We start from the raw sequence: 17,125 nt of genomic DNA on the forward strand, positions 1-17,125 counted from the left end.
AGTTTGTAAATGTTTTTTGTTGTGTGTGTTTATGATTTTTGGGAATTTATTATTACAAAATGTCATCATTATATCAAAGTTTGTATTTAAACTGTAAAATATCATGCCTCCATTACATATCTTTATTAAGTGTTTTTACACCCTAATATCAGCAAAGCCTCAAAAATCCAATATCAGTTGTGCCCAGTTTGAACACTCTTATTTCTACTTTTTGGATCGACTTTTAATTTCAGAATTCATGCTGATCAATCTTCCAGCTGTTGTGGTTTCCACTGCAGTGGAAATTCCTAGTAATAATAATAATTAGTGTTTTTCCCAAAATGCCAAACTATTACTTCAAACATCCTGGGATTAGAATTCCATTAAAAAAAAACAACTTGATCCAAAGACTGCTTTATTGGTTTTAAACAGGGATTCAATAAACTGTCAAAGTGAGAACAAGATTAATTTACATTCAAGTGGTTAAATCCTTTGGTTGGAGCCCATTTTCCTTCATCACAGAGTTTTGATGCAAGACTTTCACTTTCAGACTTGTTTCTGCCTTATGACACCAAGAAACTACTACTAACAACATCCTTCCCTCTCTTAACAAGATGTTCTGCTACTGAAAAGGTAACCCTGGTTCAAGATGCTGCAGTGGCACACATCTCCCCGACTGAAGTGCTCATGAGTTACTGAATCCCTGCCCACTCCTCCTCCTATAACCCTGACCTCTGACCTCCCTGATGTTGCAAGTGGATTGAGATCAATAGGACTCTTACATCAGAACTTTAAGTGCCAGCAGTGCAGTGAGGAGGCTACTGAGCAACACTGCTGAGCCACGGACTCCCTCAGCACCATTCCTATCATTGGTCAAGGTTGTGGAATCTAAATTTGGTGAGGTTTGCCCCTTGCAGTGCCTCAGGTCTGCGCCCACGCATGCAGCATAACCCATGGCATGGGCGACGTAGTTCTGCTCGTTAACGCCCTGGAACAGGTGGGCCATGGGTCCACGGGCGAGCACTGCCACATCCTCTCCGCTGTGGGTGGCCGACTCTGTGGGCACCGCAGCGAACTGGACGTAGTCTTTAGTTTCTGGAAAGAAGATATAGATACATACATTTTTGTACACTCACCATACATTACAACTGCATTTTAAAGCTGCTATAATCCCTATTTTTATATTTTATATAACAGATCAAATTAATGCATGTGAAAGCAGTCGCTCATAGTGAGGAATCCATAGTTCCCATAGACTTTGGTTATTTCAGCCCCCAACTTTACTGCTGTGGTTCACTCTCACCACTCAATATTGGATTTAATTGTCAGGTGGCCAGAAACACAACTCTAAAGTAATGCTAATGTCTGCTGGATGTGTAAATAAGCTTAAAAAGGTGATATGTCATTATTACACTGCCCCCAAGTGGCTAAAAAAATCAATGACTGCATATTTATTGTTAATGCTAATGAGCTGAAATTTTAATTATCCATGTGGGGTTGAGGATGAAGAGGAGCAGTTTTAATACACTGCTCAGAGTTCACATGTATTACTTGAACAACAAACCTCCAATCTACTGATATTTGTTTATTTACTTATTATCCATGGATGTAATTTTCTTTCCTGGTTTATATAGACATTGATGCAAATTAAATAAATGCATTTAAAAAGTCAGAGAAAGGGAGAGCACACATGATTGTACTATAAGTATAACTATTAAAAACACTTAAAATAAACTAATAATGAGGCTGAAGCATGATGTTTGTGGTTTGAGGAGTGTTGTAACTGGTGAGCACTGAGCGTGTCTTACTGGTGTCCACATCACGGATGTCAGGGCGCTTGCCGTTGGTGAGTTTGTGTCCAGGTCCGTTTCCGTACATAAGGGTGGTGTAAGGCAACATGTCTCTACCCCACAGCGGAGATTTACCTGGAACATACAGAAAAACCAACTACATTATCTTTGATTTATCTTTCTCGTTTTTTCTATTTCTCCTCTCTGCCTCAAAGTACTTAACACAAGCACACACACACACACACAGAAAGGGTTTGCATCCCTAGGGTGCTGTAGGAGGTCTGGAGTTTGTTGTGTATCTCAGTGTTTCTCTCCAGATGAGCCATTAGCCTGGCGAGTCTCCCCGTTGATGAAGAGCTCAGAGTTTCACAAGCACATTAATCACTGCTGCACCACTGGGAGGAGGAGGAGGAGGAGGAGGAGGAGGAGGAGGAGGAGGAGGAGGAGGAGGAGGAGGAGGAGGAGGAGGAGGAGGAGGAGGAAGAGGAATACGAAGAGGTAGAGGAAGAGGAGGAGGGTAAATTAAGGATAGGGCTGGGTGGGGTGGGAGCAGCCCAACATTACACAAGTATTCAATCAATAGAAGGATTATGATATATTTGTGGGCTAAATGTGATTTTTTTTCCATGCCTAAAAAAATAAGGAATATGACTGTGTTTATTAGGACTGTATTGAGGGCAGAGTGGAAAAGTTTTTTATTTTGTTTTTTAAATCTAGGAAAATAAGCAGTTCCCAATGGAAAAGTTGCCCACCTCACTATAAAATCAGTTTGAAGAAACACATTTTTCTCCATTTCCTTTTAGTTTAAAATTTAAAATTTGTTTTAAGATTTTTTTTTCCATCCCCAATACAACGGAGGCAGATACATTTTTTATGTATGGAAACATGAATTATAATGATACTGTAGCTATTGTGCGCAATTTCCCATCCAGCTCATCCCATCCCATCCAGCACTGTAAGGAGACATGCTGTACTACTGTTCTACTAGACTGCTGTAGTGCACTTATTGAGACTTCAACCCTATGAAGCCTTCAAACATTGATACAAGCCATTTCCCTCCATTTTTCCAACAAGCCCATTAATGTAGAATACAAAGAACAATGGTTCTAGGACTATCCCCTGAGGGACCACACAAGTTCTGGACTAGAGAGCATTCCATTAACCTTTTGAAGTTTCCCCGTAAGATAGAGTTGAACCCATGATAATATCTTTTGTCTGTTTGAATGTGGTAGGTTCATCACATGTGTTAAACCTCCAGGCAAAAGGAGAGCGAACGGTGATGGAGAGGAGACAAAGGGTTGAATGAAACAGAGGGAAGGAGTAGGTAAAGTCGATAAAGAGATGCTCCAAAGGGAGATTAACGAAAGACAGAGAGACTTAATGAAAGACTGATAGATCGAGGAGAACTTGGAGAGAATAATGTCGATGGCTAAAGACAAGTAGAAAGTAGAGAGACGGGGAGAGAGAGCGAGGGACTGATATATATATATAGGAAGGCAAGGGAGAGAAAGGCTGCCGGCTGTATGTGTTTACCCGGGCTGTAATTGCAGGGGAGAGAAAGGAGAGGAAATGTCAAGCTGCTGGTGGCAGAGGTGCACTGAAGCTGAGAGGAAGCAGGCAATGCTCAGAGAGGCATCACAAACACAAAAACACACACAGCAAATACAAAATGCTGCCTTAGGTGTCTATTGTCATGGGGTATAAACACATCGGTGAGGGGTTGGGAGGTGTAGAGCAAAGGCTGGATGGAAGAAAGGTGGAAGATTTCTCCTCTCTCCAATAGTGGCAAATTAACCCTTACTATTAGCTTTGTACATTAAAAAAGAAAAGAAAAAGATAAGTACCTGCATGACAGTTTAACAAAATTTTACAGAAAGTCAGTTTATAACTACCGAGAATGCTCTGCCCTCGGAATGGGTATCCATTGAAGGTAAAAGGGTGGGAGTGGTCAGCCATTACTACGGTGAGAGTTTCCTCCTCTTTGGTGAGTTCCAGGCCCTTGGCAATGGCGTAGTCGAAAGCAACCGCCTCGTGGAGCGCCATGTACGCACGGCCGTCATGGTGAGCCTGGTCAATACGGCCACCTGAGCACAGAGAGAGTGAGGTTTTAAATAGGAAAGATGATCAAGACATTAGATCCTGGTTCATTTTTGATCATTAAAGTGATGGAGAGGACTGTTGATTCTTTTCCTTGAAAATGAATAAAAGTTTATTTAAACTGACGTCCAATTTTCTCATTTGTACTTATTCAACTAGGCAGATTTCAATGAGTTAAAACATTTATAAAGATGACAGAGAAAAAAAGACCATCATGTGATTCGTGTGTTGTATGTGATGCGCAGTAAAAGGAGCAGAGCTGTATGTGATTTGAAATGTGAGGCTTGGACTTCATGGACTAAAATGAATAGTTAAGAATGATTTGGATTTGACTCGAAGTGACTTTAGACATGACTTGTAATTTTCTTAAATGACTTGAAACTTGATGGGTAATTGTCCCGGACGATTTTGGACTTAACTCTTACTTTTCTCACATGATTTGACACTTAAATTAGACTTATCAATATCAGATTTGACTCTGGAGTCTGACTTGTCTTGAATGACTTAAGACTTAAGCAGAACATGTCTCTATTATGACTTCAGACTTGCCCAAAATACTTAAAAAGAGCTCTCGTAGGTAATATATATAGTGAACTGAAATCTATATGAGCTATCTTGCATTTATACGTATTCATATGCATATACACAGTAAATGTGACATGCCTTTACATTGTTAGAGTTAAGCACACAACTTATTTCACATACAAGTGAAAATAATAAATAAAATAACTGGAATAAAACGTAATTTGGGAGAGGGTACACACTTTCTCCAGCAGTGAATCAAAGTTTAATTTTGGAGCATCTTCTTGTTGGGAGATCAAGCTCTTCTTTTTTAAAGTCGAGCCTATTTTTCCTGATCCTGTCCCCTCCGCTAGCCGTATTGGAAAGTGAAGTAGACTCCGGTTAATACGTTGTGGTCACGGTGAGCTGTCAGTGATGGGGTGCGCCATATGCCTGCTTCTATTTATACATTTGCCTGTTATTTTAAAGCCGTTGTGAAGACACTCAGTAGCACCATGGAGTCCCCAGGCGGGTGCCTCAGATTAAAGAAGAGATGGATGAGGAGGCCGGTGAGCCAGCCGTGTGGAACAGAAACACGTCAGCCAGCCACTATCCGCTAGCACACACTGCGGCAAACTCATTGAGCTGTATGCAGAATCAATGTCAAGCCACTGTATCTACTGCAGGTACACATTGTTCTCTAACACCATGTATTGTGGAGGTTGTCGCTACGGTGGATACCTGGAGGAGCACATCAAACTAACTCGATATCAGTGCTGAAGTTACTGTTATATAAATGCAAACGAATCAATATTTGAGAAAACAACATCAATTATCACTATGTTGTTGTTTAATTGTCACCAGGACTCCCTTTGTCATTATTACAGGATCAATAATTCAATTGATCCACCTGGACCAACCACATGCTTTTCTCTATTTTTAGCAGAAGCTTCACCTCTCTGGGGCTTCCATTATACAACCTTTGATTAACAGATTAAGAGATGGGGAGTGTGTGGAAGGTGGATGAAGCTCTTGTCCTCACCCTCCACTAAAAGGAAGAAGCCTTTAGGGTTTTTCTGGAGGATGCGGATGGCTTTTTCTGTTGTCTCGACGATGGACGGGTCCATTTTTGGGTCCCTCTCTGTTTCAAAGCGCAGATCACCAGGTTCAAACAGAGCTGAGGGAAAAAGAGAAGAAGACCGAATTAAACCATGCGATGGTTTTGTGTAAAAATACAGTATGTTCAGCCAGTGGGGCCGCAGCAGAGAAATCCTATCCTCCTCCTCTTCCCTCTATTTTCAGCTCACAGGAAGTGAATAATCACAATGTGAGGGCAGAAACCAGAGTTTCTAAATCATCAAAGTGAGCGAACAGCCTAGAAAAAGGATGATGGGTCAATATCCTCCCCATCACGCAGCATGAAAAAGATACTGAGTTCACTGACATCACCCTGCATCCATTCAGGGTACTGAAGTGCTTCAAACATTATTGAAATCAAAAGATACAGATGGTGACGAAATAAATGGAAAAACCAACAATATGGTGTCTAAAGGTGTTGTTCCACCATCCAAAACTGCTTCAATACTCCTCTAAAATCTTCGTTATTTATCTCATATCTCATTTAATTTGATTTTTCCTTTCATTTCTCACCCGTCTGTTATATTTTACTGTGACTTGTAGCTGCTGAACTCCAATGTTCCCTGTTGCAGCCTGATTTTTTGGATAAGGAATACAGATTGGCCTGTGACATGCAATCAAATGTAATGGAGACAGGAAACTGAAATGACTCCGGGCATACTTTTCTATCCTTTTTCCCTTCCCAACTCTTATCATATTCGTTTAAAGCTGCACGGCACTAATCAATATTTCATATTAACAGTGGATCAGATATCTACGTGTGATGTGAAAGAGGTCACACACCCACAGAGAATATATGCAGCAGTTCCTCTCAGCTCTGCAGAGCTTCTTTTCAGGTCATTATTCAGTTTTTGGTTTTTGTTGTCGTTTTTTTACAGCGAGCAGATTTTCTCTTTTGGTGCGGTCTTACTGGTCACATTAATCTTGTTTCCAGTGAAAAAGCTCTGATAAACCAACTGAACGCAACCTGCAGACAGACAACATTAGTGTCTATAGTTGGTGAGAATTTGATTAGCATTCAGCAGCTAGCTAGTCTGATATTTCCCTTCACAGTTGGTGGAGCCCAAAACAGAGCTAAAGGGAAAGTTAATATTAACTTTAATATTAACACAACTCCAAATGAATGTTAAAGTTGCTTCACATCTGCTGGAAGTGTAACAAGGCAGCTATTTGCTAACGCAGCTTTATAAGCTTGTGAGATAATGATACTGCTAATGCTAATCATAAAATAATGCAGTTTTAGATAATGATTCAAAACATATCTGCTTAAGTAAGACCATATTTGTATCAGATACCAGATAAATATATGGAGTGGACAGTTCTTATAACAGGTTACAACAGGTGTTGTTAACGTAATTACGTTAGCTCTAGGGTTCTGCTGCCATGCTAGCTCATTGGCGTGGCTCACTGTAATGGTGCTGTATGTTATTACTTGTGGTTTCTCTGCTATATAGTGAACACAGTGGAGGCAAAGAGTGGCAGAGGAAATGCCCTGAAGAGTAGGACACAGCAGGATGGTATTACTGGAGAGTATATAGTCAATTTATCTGGAGAGTTGTTTCACAAGTTAGCCTAAAGTAAAAGAAATTGTTCAACATTTTGGGTAAAGAACTTGATTCACTTTTTTGCTGAGAGTTGAATGAGAAGTTGTTTACCTATCCATTAAATTTGACACTACAATAATGAACTTGACTGTAAATACATTTGATTGCAGCAATTGTCCTTACACTGTATTAACGATACAATGAACACATTATTTCAAATTAGAAGTGGATACTGCTCAAAAATGAATTCATACATTGAAGGTTACAGCCTACACACCTCACTATACTATCAATACAATAATCACAATAACATGAACATTACAGCTGAACATTGACATCATCGTTTCCCGATATAGTAAACCAACCTGACCAAAGATTAGATAGAAAAATTACACCAGGAATGTTTTTACACCTTGAAAACATAATGTAGGTCAGATACAGTAGTTTCAAATAAAGATGAGACATGTATTCTAGATTCACATGAGTTATAAAAGATGAAAAGAGTAAGCTGGAGAATGAACCAAGGACACCAAAAAAGATTATTTATGGTATGTGATGGGAATGCTGATCTACTGACAAACATGAGAGGGGAAAATGGAAGTATAAAAAAAAAAACCTCACCCATGAGGTAGTCCGTGTTTTCAGGGTCAACAGCGTCAAAATCAGTTTGATTCCATACATAGCGGGCTACCTGTGTGACATACAGAACAACAACATTCACACACTGAGTAGGAGGAAGATAGTAAAAGTCTTTGTGCTTGTTGTGAGTCACTGAACATGCTTTTCTGTGCTGCATGAGTCACGTTCTGTCCTATACTGTTTGTTTACAAGCTGGGAATTAAAGTGTAGCATTTAAAAAAATTGTATCTGTATTACGTTCTTGTCAAATTATACACTTATATCAAAATTACACAGGTAAGTTTACACTATATAAGCAATTGCCACTGTTTCAGGTTACTGTATTGGTATATTATATCTGTGCCTAAAATGTCTATAAAGTCTGTTAATATTAAAGAATGCTAAAGCATAAAATGTTATTAGGGACAGCTCATTTTATCAAGAGTTTGCATGTAAAGACAGTGACTTTTCTAACATTTTGCACATGTAATCAAGTAACCATTTGTCATTTCCAGGAAGCAATAATGTACTTCACTCAGCACCTCCTTATCTGTTGTAAATGTCATCAGTTAGTGTCATAAAGTCATAAAACAAACCCTCATAAACACATTAACAAATAATCATTCATTTGAACTGTTTGGTAGTTGTCTCTACACATTAAAAACGACTGCAGATGTGTAGTTTGCTTCTGAAAAGGATCAACCGCACAACAACAAATCAATAACCACTGACACCTCAGTGTGCTGTTACATCTCTATCTGAGAGGGCCATAGTGAGCAGAAAAGTGAAACGTTTAAACAGCAGAGCTCTTACTCTGTATGTAGTTAGTCTTTAAAGGAGAGTCGTGACATAATCATGAACACGTTAATATAATAATATAATCATCTGTAATCACTAAACAATAAAGTACTTTCCAAGGTCAGACTGTCTTTAATAGAAGGAACACAACAGAATTCCAAGGACTCTGTAATTTTATATGTTGTAATACAAAAAATCAAGAAAATGAAATTCTTTTTTTTTCATTCAAGCTACCAAGTTAAAAAAAAACATGTGTCCAACAATTGATATACTGATAAATTGCCGCTGACTGTTCCCTGGGAGGACGCCTCCGAGAGGAAGAGGGTCAATTATGTGGACCTGGTTTGTGAGTACCAGAAGGATGGTGGGCACAATGCATCCCTACTGAGGTGGGCTGCAGAGGCTGTGCTGGCCAGTCTTTCTATAGGAACCTCAAGCTCCTTAGCAGCTACATAGGCTACATGGTAAAAAAAAAACAGTAAAATCACCACTGAGGCTGCATAAAGGGTTGAGGGCATCAAGATGGCTATGGATCAAGAGTGGGGTCTATGGGCTACATACTAGGGCCTGATCAACCCTGGCTGTGTCGCCTTGGTGAGGATGTATTATTGTGGAAAGACCCAAAACACCTCATGACCCCGGGTTACATTACTGATAATGTGTCCAACTGCATTGTAAGATATATGTAATAACCAATAGCAAATACTTTTGGTTCAGGGAATGTGACGCTGGCCTAATTACTTTTACAGTCAGCATAATGAAGAAATGTTAATGAAGTTGGAAAAACGTTCAATCTTCAAGTATAATTTCCATTCATACCACTACATAGCCTAAAACATTACAAAAACTTGTTATAGTTATGTTTTGACACTGGCAGCACTTGTTTGAGATTAGGGAAATAACTTGTTCTTGGTTCAATATAAAAAAAAATTCAGAAGTAGCTTGAAGCGTGACACAAACAATTCAGTGATATATAAACATAATTTTCTAGGAGACTGGGTGGTTCAAACTGTGTTCCATCCTATACTCCACTGATCAAGGGAGGGAGAGGCTGAATAAAGTCCTCTGTTTCTCATGGTAGCTGTGTTTGTTTTCCGTTGTATTAGTCACAATTACATTAAAAAGCACTTGGTTGGGTTCTGATTTCACACCCGGCTGCCTTCCATTATTTGCAGGCTTCTTTTGGTCTGAGATTCCTCCCTGAAGCTGTTGCTATAAATCAGACAGCTGTCTAGGTCACTGAGCCTGGTTGAACAGGAGTGTTACCTTTCCCACTTTCATCCTCTGCCATTCGTTGATGAGGTTGCGCCCGTCTTGTCTTTTGCCCCTAGAGGCATAGTCCAAGGGGTATTCTGGGTCCTTGGTGCCCTTTGGGGTCATGTACTTTCTACCCCCACCAATGATCACCTGGAAACACACACATAGACACAAACACACACAGACATTTTAACAGAATATAATTCAAAAAGCATTAAACATTAGAACAATATGGGGGATGGAGAAGCTTACATCTATGTCGGTGTTTTTGAGGAGCTGAGAGGAGATGTCGGTGCAGCCGTCCATCTTGGCGCCAGCAGGCAAGTCGGCGTCGCTGTACCACTTCCTGCTGGCACTGTGGGCGTAGGTGGTTGCTGGGGTGGCATGTTGCACCCGTGTGGTTGTGACAATGCCGACAGACTTGCCTGAAAGATACACAGTTTTCAAGTTTAATGTACAGAAGATGTAATGTAGGCTTAAGTTAAAAGTCTGAGCAGCTGGCCAGGCGATGGTTGGGCCATTAATCAACAACTTTCTAAACCCCCTGTAGATACTGTATATGATAATGATGTTGTGGTATGAGTTAGTAAATAGACTTGTTGTCCTTTTAATCACCTTGAGGCCTTTAAATTCCTTTTTAAAGCCAGCAAACATTTGTCCCATGGGTTTCTCATTTTCCTGCAAATATACAGTGTGTAATGTGTCTGCCATATCCTGGTGGCAGCAACATTACATCAGTTTCACATTATACATATATTTGCTATCTTAAGAAACCCAGGGATGTTATCAAGAATGTAGGATAAAGACATGAGTTTGAACAATGCTTGAGAATGAATAATGGACTCACTGGTGTGTCATCAGTACAGATGAAGAGCTTAAATTGCTGTTTTTTGGCTTGTGACCCTTTATAGCAATGTTTATGTGTAACCTCTATTCACAGGTTGCATAGGTTTTTGAGCTGTGAGCAGTTCAACAAAGGAGAGACATTTCATTTTAATAGTTTTTAGTCTCCGAAGAAGTAAAATTCTCAATTTATTCATAATTTTAAAAAGCAAAGATTTAAGAAAAGTCATAATTTTGCGAAGCAGAAACATTTTTCTTCTTCTTTTAAATCGAATTATTCATCTTGCAAAACCTCATATTTACCCTGTGATCTCTCAGTGGGTGCCCAGATTAGTAACACATTGTTTAAATGTTCCTTTACACCAAAATAAAAGGGTTGTCTGAACTCCTTTAAGCACTTTTATACAAGAAAAATTTCTAAAATGTGGTTTTAAGGAAGTATATAAAGGTTGTCCTCTGATTAAAGATGAAAAAAGCTAATTGTGTACGTCAGCCTGAAGTGCTTTGCTGGGGTCAGGGCCATGAAACTGTGTGTGTTATGAGATATTTATGGCTGTTGATAACACGGGAACATGATAAGAGTCAAGGTGCTTCCCTGTGCAGCACATTATCCTGCAGAGTAACCTGTGGCCTGCAGGCTGCTGTTCCTCTGGGCTCCCCGGTGGCCCGGTAATACCACTCTGACAGGGCACTGCGGCTCACAGCAGAGCACTCAGCTGTAAAATCGGGTTGTGCTGAGGCTGTATAAGACCTGAGGGATTTTCTTTTGTCAGGAGCCAGAACTAAAGTATGACACGGCAGGGCTGTGTCAGGTATCTGCCTCCTCTTTGACAAAGAGACACAAAATCCAATTTGTTGCTTCAAACACGGCACCGCCTGAAGACACCCTGCATTATAATTCCTTCAGGATTGCAAGTCATGCCGGTATTAGTAGCTATATGTTTTCATGAGTTTACATTTGCAGAAAATCACCACTTTTGTTGGTCTAACAGCTGTTGCATTAGTTCATCTTTTTAACTGTATTTTTGAGGTTTGGCATTTAGCATAATGGGGCAACTGGACAAACAATGAATTAATGGATTAGTTTTCTCCCTGGAGTCTGGGTAAAATATTGATCACAGTGACTGTTCCAACAACCCAGAGTCACCTTTAAATCATCAATTTAAGCAACCTTTTATTAAAACCTCCCACGCCGGGTTTTTATAAGCAGTATGTAAACAATTCACACTCTATAATTGTTGTTGTAGAAGATGTATGGTCATTTATTTGTGCTTATCAGTTGAAGTGTCAGAGAAAGTGTAAGTAAGTGCTGGAGCATGATGATGATGTGTGATTTCAAACAGTTTACTCTATTCTATTACGTGGTCCTGTGATGGTCTTACCTGCATCTTTGGCCCACTTCAGTATGGACGTGACCTCGTTGCCCTTCTGAGTCTTGCAGGCACCGTTGCGAGCTGCTGCGCTGACTCCGACGGTGTTCAGGTTGGTTTTCACTCCACACAGATAAGCAGTAGCTGTGGCTGCACTGTCTGGAATCTGGAAGTCTACACTGTAGGTCTGCACAACACACACACACACACACACACACACACACACACACACACACACACACACACACACACACACACACACACACACACACACACACACACACACACACACACACACACACACACACACACAGAAAGAACGTTTAATAAATTATACAGTTGGACAAAATGTGCTTAAACTTTAATGAACACTGGGTGGAAAAAATGTAAAGAGCAGCAGTACAGAAGAAGTGAAGATTTTTTTTAAAGGGTTGAACTGCATGGTGGGGGGGGGGCTAGCCATGGTTAGCTCACCAGCTAGCTCATCTGATAGCCTATAGCTGGGTTTAGCTGTCTTATTTCTGAGGAAGAGATGTGAAATTATACTATCTGAACAAACCAGAGTGAACTTATCACAGACTGGATAGTAATATAAAGACTATAATACATAATACAGACTATAATAACTACACAGACTGCACACTGGTTTGAGGTTCTATTTTGTAATTGAGCCAAATGTTGTTGTTTTCACAAAAATGATACTTTTTTTGTGGCATAATATATAGTTAGCTACACACATTCAGAGCACTTTATGCTAAGACAAATCCCACATGTATACTTACATATGGGTCAATGACATGACTATGACATTTTCAGTCTAACTGCATTTTTTTCAGTTAGAAAAAGGTTTAAATTGATTTAAAAAAATACCATATATATGTAGTACCTTTCCTTTATATGTAATCACTTTAAGTTTTCAAAAAAAACAAGTTATTAGTAATTTTTCTGTTATTTAAAGTGACAAAATATCATGTGGTGCGACCAATAATACCAATAACTGTATTAAATTCAGAGTAAAATATCACTTTTAATATTAATCACTGATACAGTATGCTTAACTGAATTGTATTTTTAAATTTTTTCAATCATTTTTAAGCAATTTACAGGAAAAATAAGTCTTACATACATTTCAGAAGGCAACTGTGACATTATAGAACATAAATATGAGATTATTATTTACAAAAACTTAAAGGACATGCAAATAATTAGTTTCGAAACACTTAAATTCATTTATTTTAAGATAGATCATGGTCGCACCACATGACTTTTTTAAGGTCAGTTCTAATTCATCGAGATGGGAAAACACATAAAACACCTAATTTACTATTTTCATATGTATTTATGTGTACTCAACCTTTCTTAATGTTTGAATTACTGCAATAGATATTCCCATATTTATTATTTTTAAATAAATCCTTATACGTCATTGACCCATATATGTGCAATTTGAGGAAGACCCAAAACTTAAGTTATCCAAGCAGATTTTTATATGAGTTACATGAAGTTACACCTCTCATACAGCAGATGCATAACAACCTGACTGATCACATTCATATTCAACTGGCGCTATAAAGATGTAAACCCCTCTAAGACAAAATTGTAATTTTTGGCTACATAAATAAAAAAAAATCCTTCACTATATGAGTTGTAGTAAGTCGTTGGCAGAGCAAACATGCAAAAGGGTGTTTTCTTGGATTATTGTAATGGATGAATGCATCAGCAAGGCATTTACATGGTTTTGTTTGTGCATTCATGCAAGCATATGTAAATCTGTTCATTAATTTAGCTGACTGTGTATGTGGTTGTGTGTGTGCGTGTGTGTGTGGTTGTGTGTGTGCGTGTGTGTGTGTGTGCGTGCGTACCTTAGCCAAGCCCACATGGGGGAAGGTGTCCATGGTCATCACCGTCTCTTCTCCTGTCTTGTTCTGCAGCTGTCCCTTGAGGATACGAGCTGCTGTGTAGGTTGTGATTCCCATACCTAATGCACAGACATTGCACAATTTCCTCGGTTATAATTGAAATCTCTCTATGTATTGTGTTCCTGCTGTAAAGATCAAAGTCTTTATTTTTTGTTCATTTGCTGTACACAGCCACGTCTTGTTTTCTTTGTTTGTGTTGGTGAAACTGAGACAGGAAACAGGGGAGAGAAGTGCCAAAATTATTCTAAAAAAGTGGGTCAGACTGTAACTCCTGATTCTGCTCCTCTCACCAATTCAGCCAGGAAAGACTGTACAGTGTTATTACTGTGAGGAAATGATCGTGCTGTGAAACCTACCATCTCCAAGGAAGAAGAGGATGTTCTTGGCCACATTGGTGTTCAGCTTCCTTTCCAACGCTGATTGTAAAGTCTTCTTGGCCTGTGACCTCCAGAACTCTGGATTCTCCTCCTCAACTGCACTCAAACACACAGATCAGACAGAAATATTTGTAACACCGGTATAAAATTATTATAGTCAGATCAATGGAAACCTACTTTAGGGAGAAGTGTCAGATGATGAGCAACTGCAGGAAAAAAGCTACAGATTGAAGCACAATGTGTGCTTTTTGGGAATCACAAACCACAGTTCTGCTCTAACTTTTTTGCTTTGAACAAACTTTATACTAGCATGTGACAGATGAAGAGCCGTTCTGTGCATCCTGCAGAGATCAATTACAGCAGAATTAAAAACCCAATGGACTGCTCTTTGTTCAGGCCTTGGGGACTTGAATGTGCGTGCTAGTATGTTTGTTTGTAACAACAGCTGTCACACCTCACTCTCATTCTCTCTTATCTACCAGCAGTACATATTTTCTGCACTGTTAACAGGCACAGTAGAGACAGTAATCCACTAATACACAGTGAATACCGATAGCAGCCAGTTGCACAACTCGACAAGTACCGAGTGTGCTGATTTGACAAGTTTGGAAGCCCCCTTACAGAACAAATGGAAAGGTGTACAGAGGAAGTAAGTGATTGTAAAGGATGAAAGGAAAGGTGGCAACTGAGGAACCATTAAGAAGTAAAAGGGAGGCTGAAATGAGAGCGGAAACATAGCACAAAGTGAGAAGAGAAAGTAGGTCTCAAATGGCAGATGATTACATTTCAAAAGAGCACACAGAAAAACCGAAGGGTGAAAAGGTGAGGATCGTGTAATAAGCTCAACATTTTCAGACCACTGTGAATTTGTGTGAAAGCAAGAGAAGAAAGGAATAAAGAAAAGGAAATGTATGTGTGCTAGCTGCAGAAATGTAGCAGTTGAAACCTTTGAAATGGTAAATGGACTGCACTTATAAAGCGTATTTTCTTCCTTAATGGACAAAGTGCGTTATGATGTGCCTCTCATTCACTTGATCACACACACACACAATGCAAGGCGCCGGCCTGTCCATTGTCTTGCTAGCGGAAACTTCGATGTGATTGAACCACCAACTCTGCAATCAATAACCTGCTCCACCTTGAGTCACATCTGTCCAATAGTGACAGAGCTGAGTTCAAGAAGTTGAAACAGCAGTTCAAACAGTGTAGAAAGTGCAGAAAGTTGAGGTGTCAGCTGCAGTGTAAGCAGTGAAAGCAGTTGGACTGTATCAGGTCTGAACATCGGAGGTTATTGGATAGAAGAGTTTTTGTTCCAAACTGAAGGTGTACAGCAAGAGGTCAATGGTAGTCCTATGGTAGATGCCTACAGCAGAAGTTTATAGTTTATAGTTGAAAATTGGAATTCCCCCATTCATATCACTGCAATGCTATATGGGTCAATTACATTTTTTGTGTCCATGTGGTTTAGTCAAATATAAAGGGGTTAAAATGTGAAAATAAACTAATGAATAACTTTCTGCTTTTAACCCATTCTGAGATAATATATTAGAGGACTATGGCACAAATGTCTAAGTGGTGTAACCATAAAGCTTTGTACCAAATAATTAAACTTGCTTAAAAGTGCCAAATTCTCATTAAAACGACATATCAACTAGTTTGGTTTTTTCATTTAATCTGGGGAATCATGTCAATCAGGAACCTTTTTTTTTTATTAAATGAAGTAATTATTTGTATAAGTAGATGGATGGTAGGTGGGTGTAATATTTCATATTTATCATTCTTCTGTGGTTACACCATTTGACATCAGTCTTACTTTTGGTTTTTAAAAAATGGTGCAAATGTCATTTCAAATGACATAAAACATGTACATTTAACAAACCTGATGCTGCTTTTAAAACTTTTAAGATATTTTTTTGCTCATCTTGCCAACTGTAAAGCCATATCATACTTTATAACAGTAATTGTGTTTACATTCTTTCATTTACTTCATAATAGAGAATGACGGAGGGCCCCAGACACACTTATAGAATTGGAATTACATCCAGGTTACTAATGATATTTAGTTTTTGTGTCATTACTGAAAAGGAAACCACTACCATGTAAATTGCGGTTAACATGAATCTCAAGTGTAACTGCTCAGCTAGATGAGTGTTCTTGGCAAGAAGTCCAGTCTTTCAATGTCCTTAATGTTGTTGTCAATCTCAACAATTACCACTACCGTCTGAAACTTTTAGTAAAGACACAAGAAGCCAATCACAGTTCAATCTCCACAAAGCCACTGTAGGTACAACGTAACCCTTTAACACAGAAGTAGATCCATCTTAAACTTTGAAAGATGTTGAATTGTCAGTTAGCAGAAGAGAAAGAGGAAGAGGAAGAGGAGGAAGATGAAAGCAGTTGAAATGTCAGTTAATAAGTAAATGGTTAAGGTTCTTGTAATATCAGTTAAAGTGGGGGCTCCTAGACAGTCTGTGTGTGAACTATAAGCAGTTGAAATGGCGATTTAAGTGTAATATCGGAAAGTAGCTGAACTGTCTGTTGAGTATAATAAGTGTCGGTTATCAAGTGATGAGTGAAAGCAGTTGAAGTCTCAGTTGAAGTGATGAAAGCACTTGAAATTTCACTTAAAGTGTAAGTTAATGAGGCGACTCGTATAGCGTGTAATACACAGTGGCCAAAACCATAACCACTAAAAAATATGAAAAGGTATGAACAAAATGAACTAATTAAAAAAAAAGAGTATCCAGAAGAAAAAATGGAAGAACTAACTAGTCTTCTTTTACCTTTGGCATCAGATGATCCACACGCCACCAGCACACAAAGAGCCAAGAAGGCCACTCTTCTCAACTCCATGGTCATGTTCAGGCTAGAGAAGTGCTCCTCTAACTATCCCCG

At 39.1% G+C, this 17,125-nt stretch overlaps 1 protein-coding gene across 2 annotated transcripts; it reads right to left on the bottom strand.

Annotated features, from left to right (window-relative positions):
* Window positions 1–757: 757 nt before the first annotated feature.
* alp3 (alkaline phosphatase 3) lies at window positions 758–17,083 on the bottom strand. Of its 2 annotated transcripts, none has more exons than XM_062418999.1 (11): window positions 17,014–17,083; window positions 14,210–14,326; window positions 13,797–13,912; window positions 11,947–12,121; window positions 9,974–10,146; window positions 9,731–9,871; window positions 7,670–7,739; window positions 5,410–5,544; window positions 3,662–3,853; window positions 1,788–1,904; window positions 758–1,074 (listed from the first exon to the last, which is right to left on the bottom strand). In XM_062418999.1, the coding sequence occupies exons 1-11, from the start codon at window positions 17,081–17,083 to the stop codon at window positions 758–760; spliced, it is 1,623 nt and encodes a 540-aa protein (XP_062274983.1). The 2 variants fall into 2 exon arrangements, with proteins under 2 accessions (XP_062274983.1, XP_062274982.1); XM_062418998.1 differs by having other exon boundaries at window positions 16,996–17,083.
* Between the last annotated feature and the right edge of the window lie 42 nt (window positions 17,084–17,125).

This window comes from Scomber scombrus, chromosome 5, assembly GCF_963691925.1.
Source record: "Scomber scombrus chromosome 5, fScoSco1.1, whole genome shotgun sequence".
Classification (NCBI taxonomy): domain Eukaryota; kingdom Metazoa; phylum Chordata; class Actinopteri; order Scombriformes; family Scombridae; genus Scomber; species Scomber scombrus.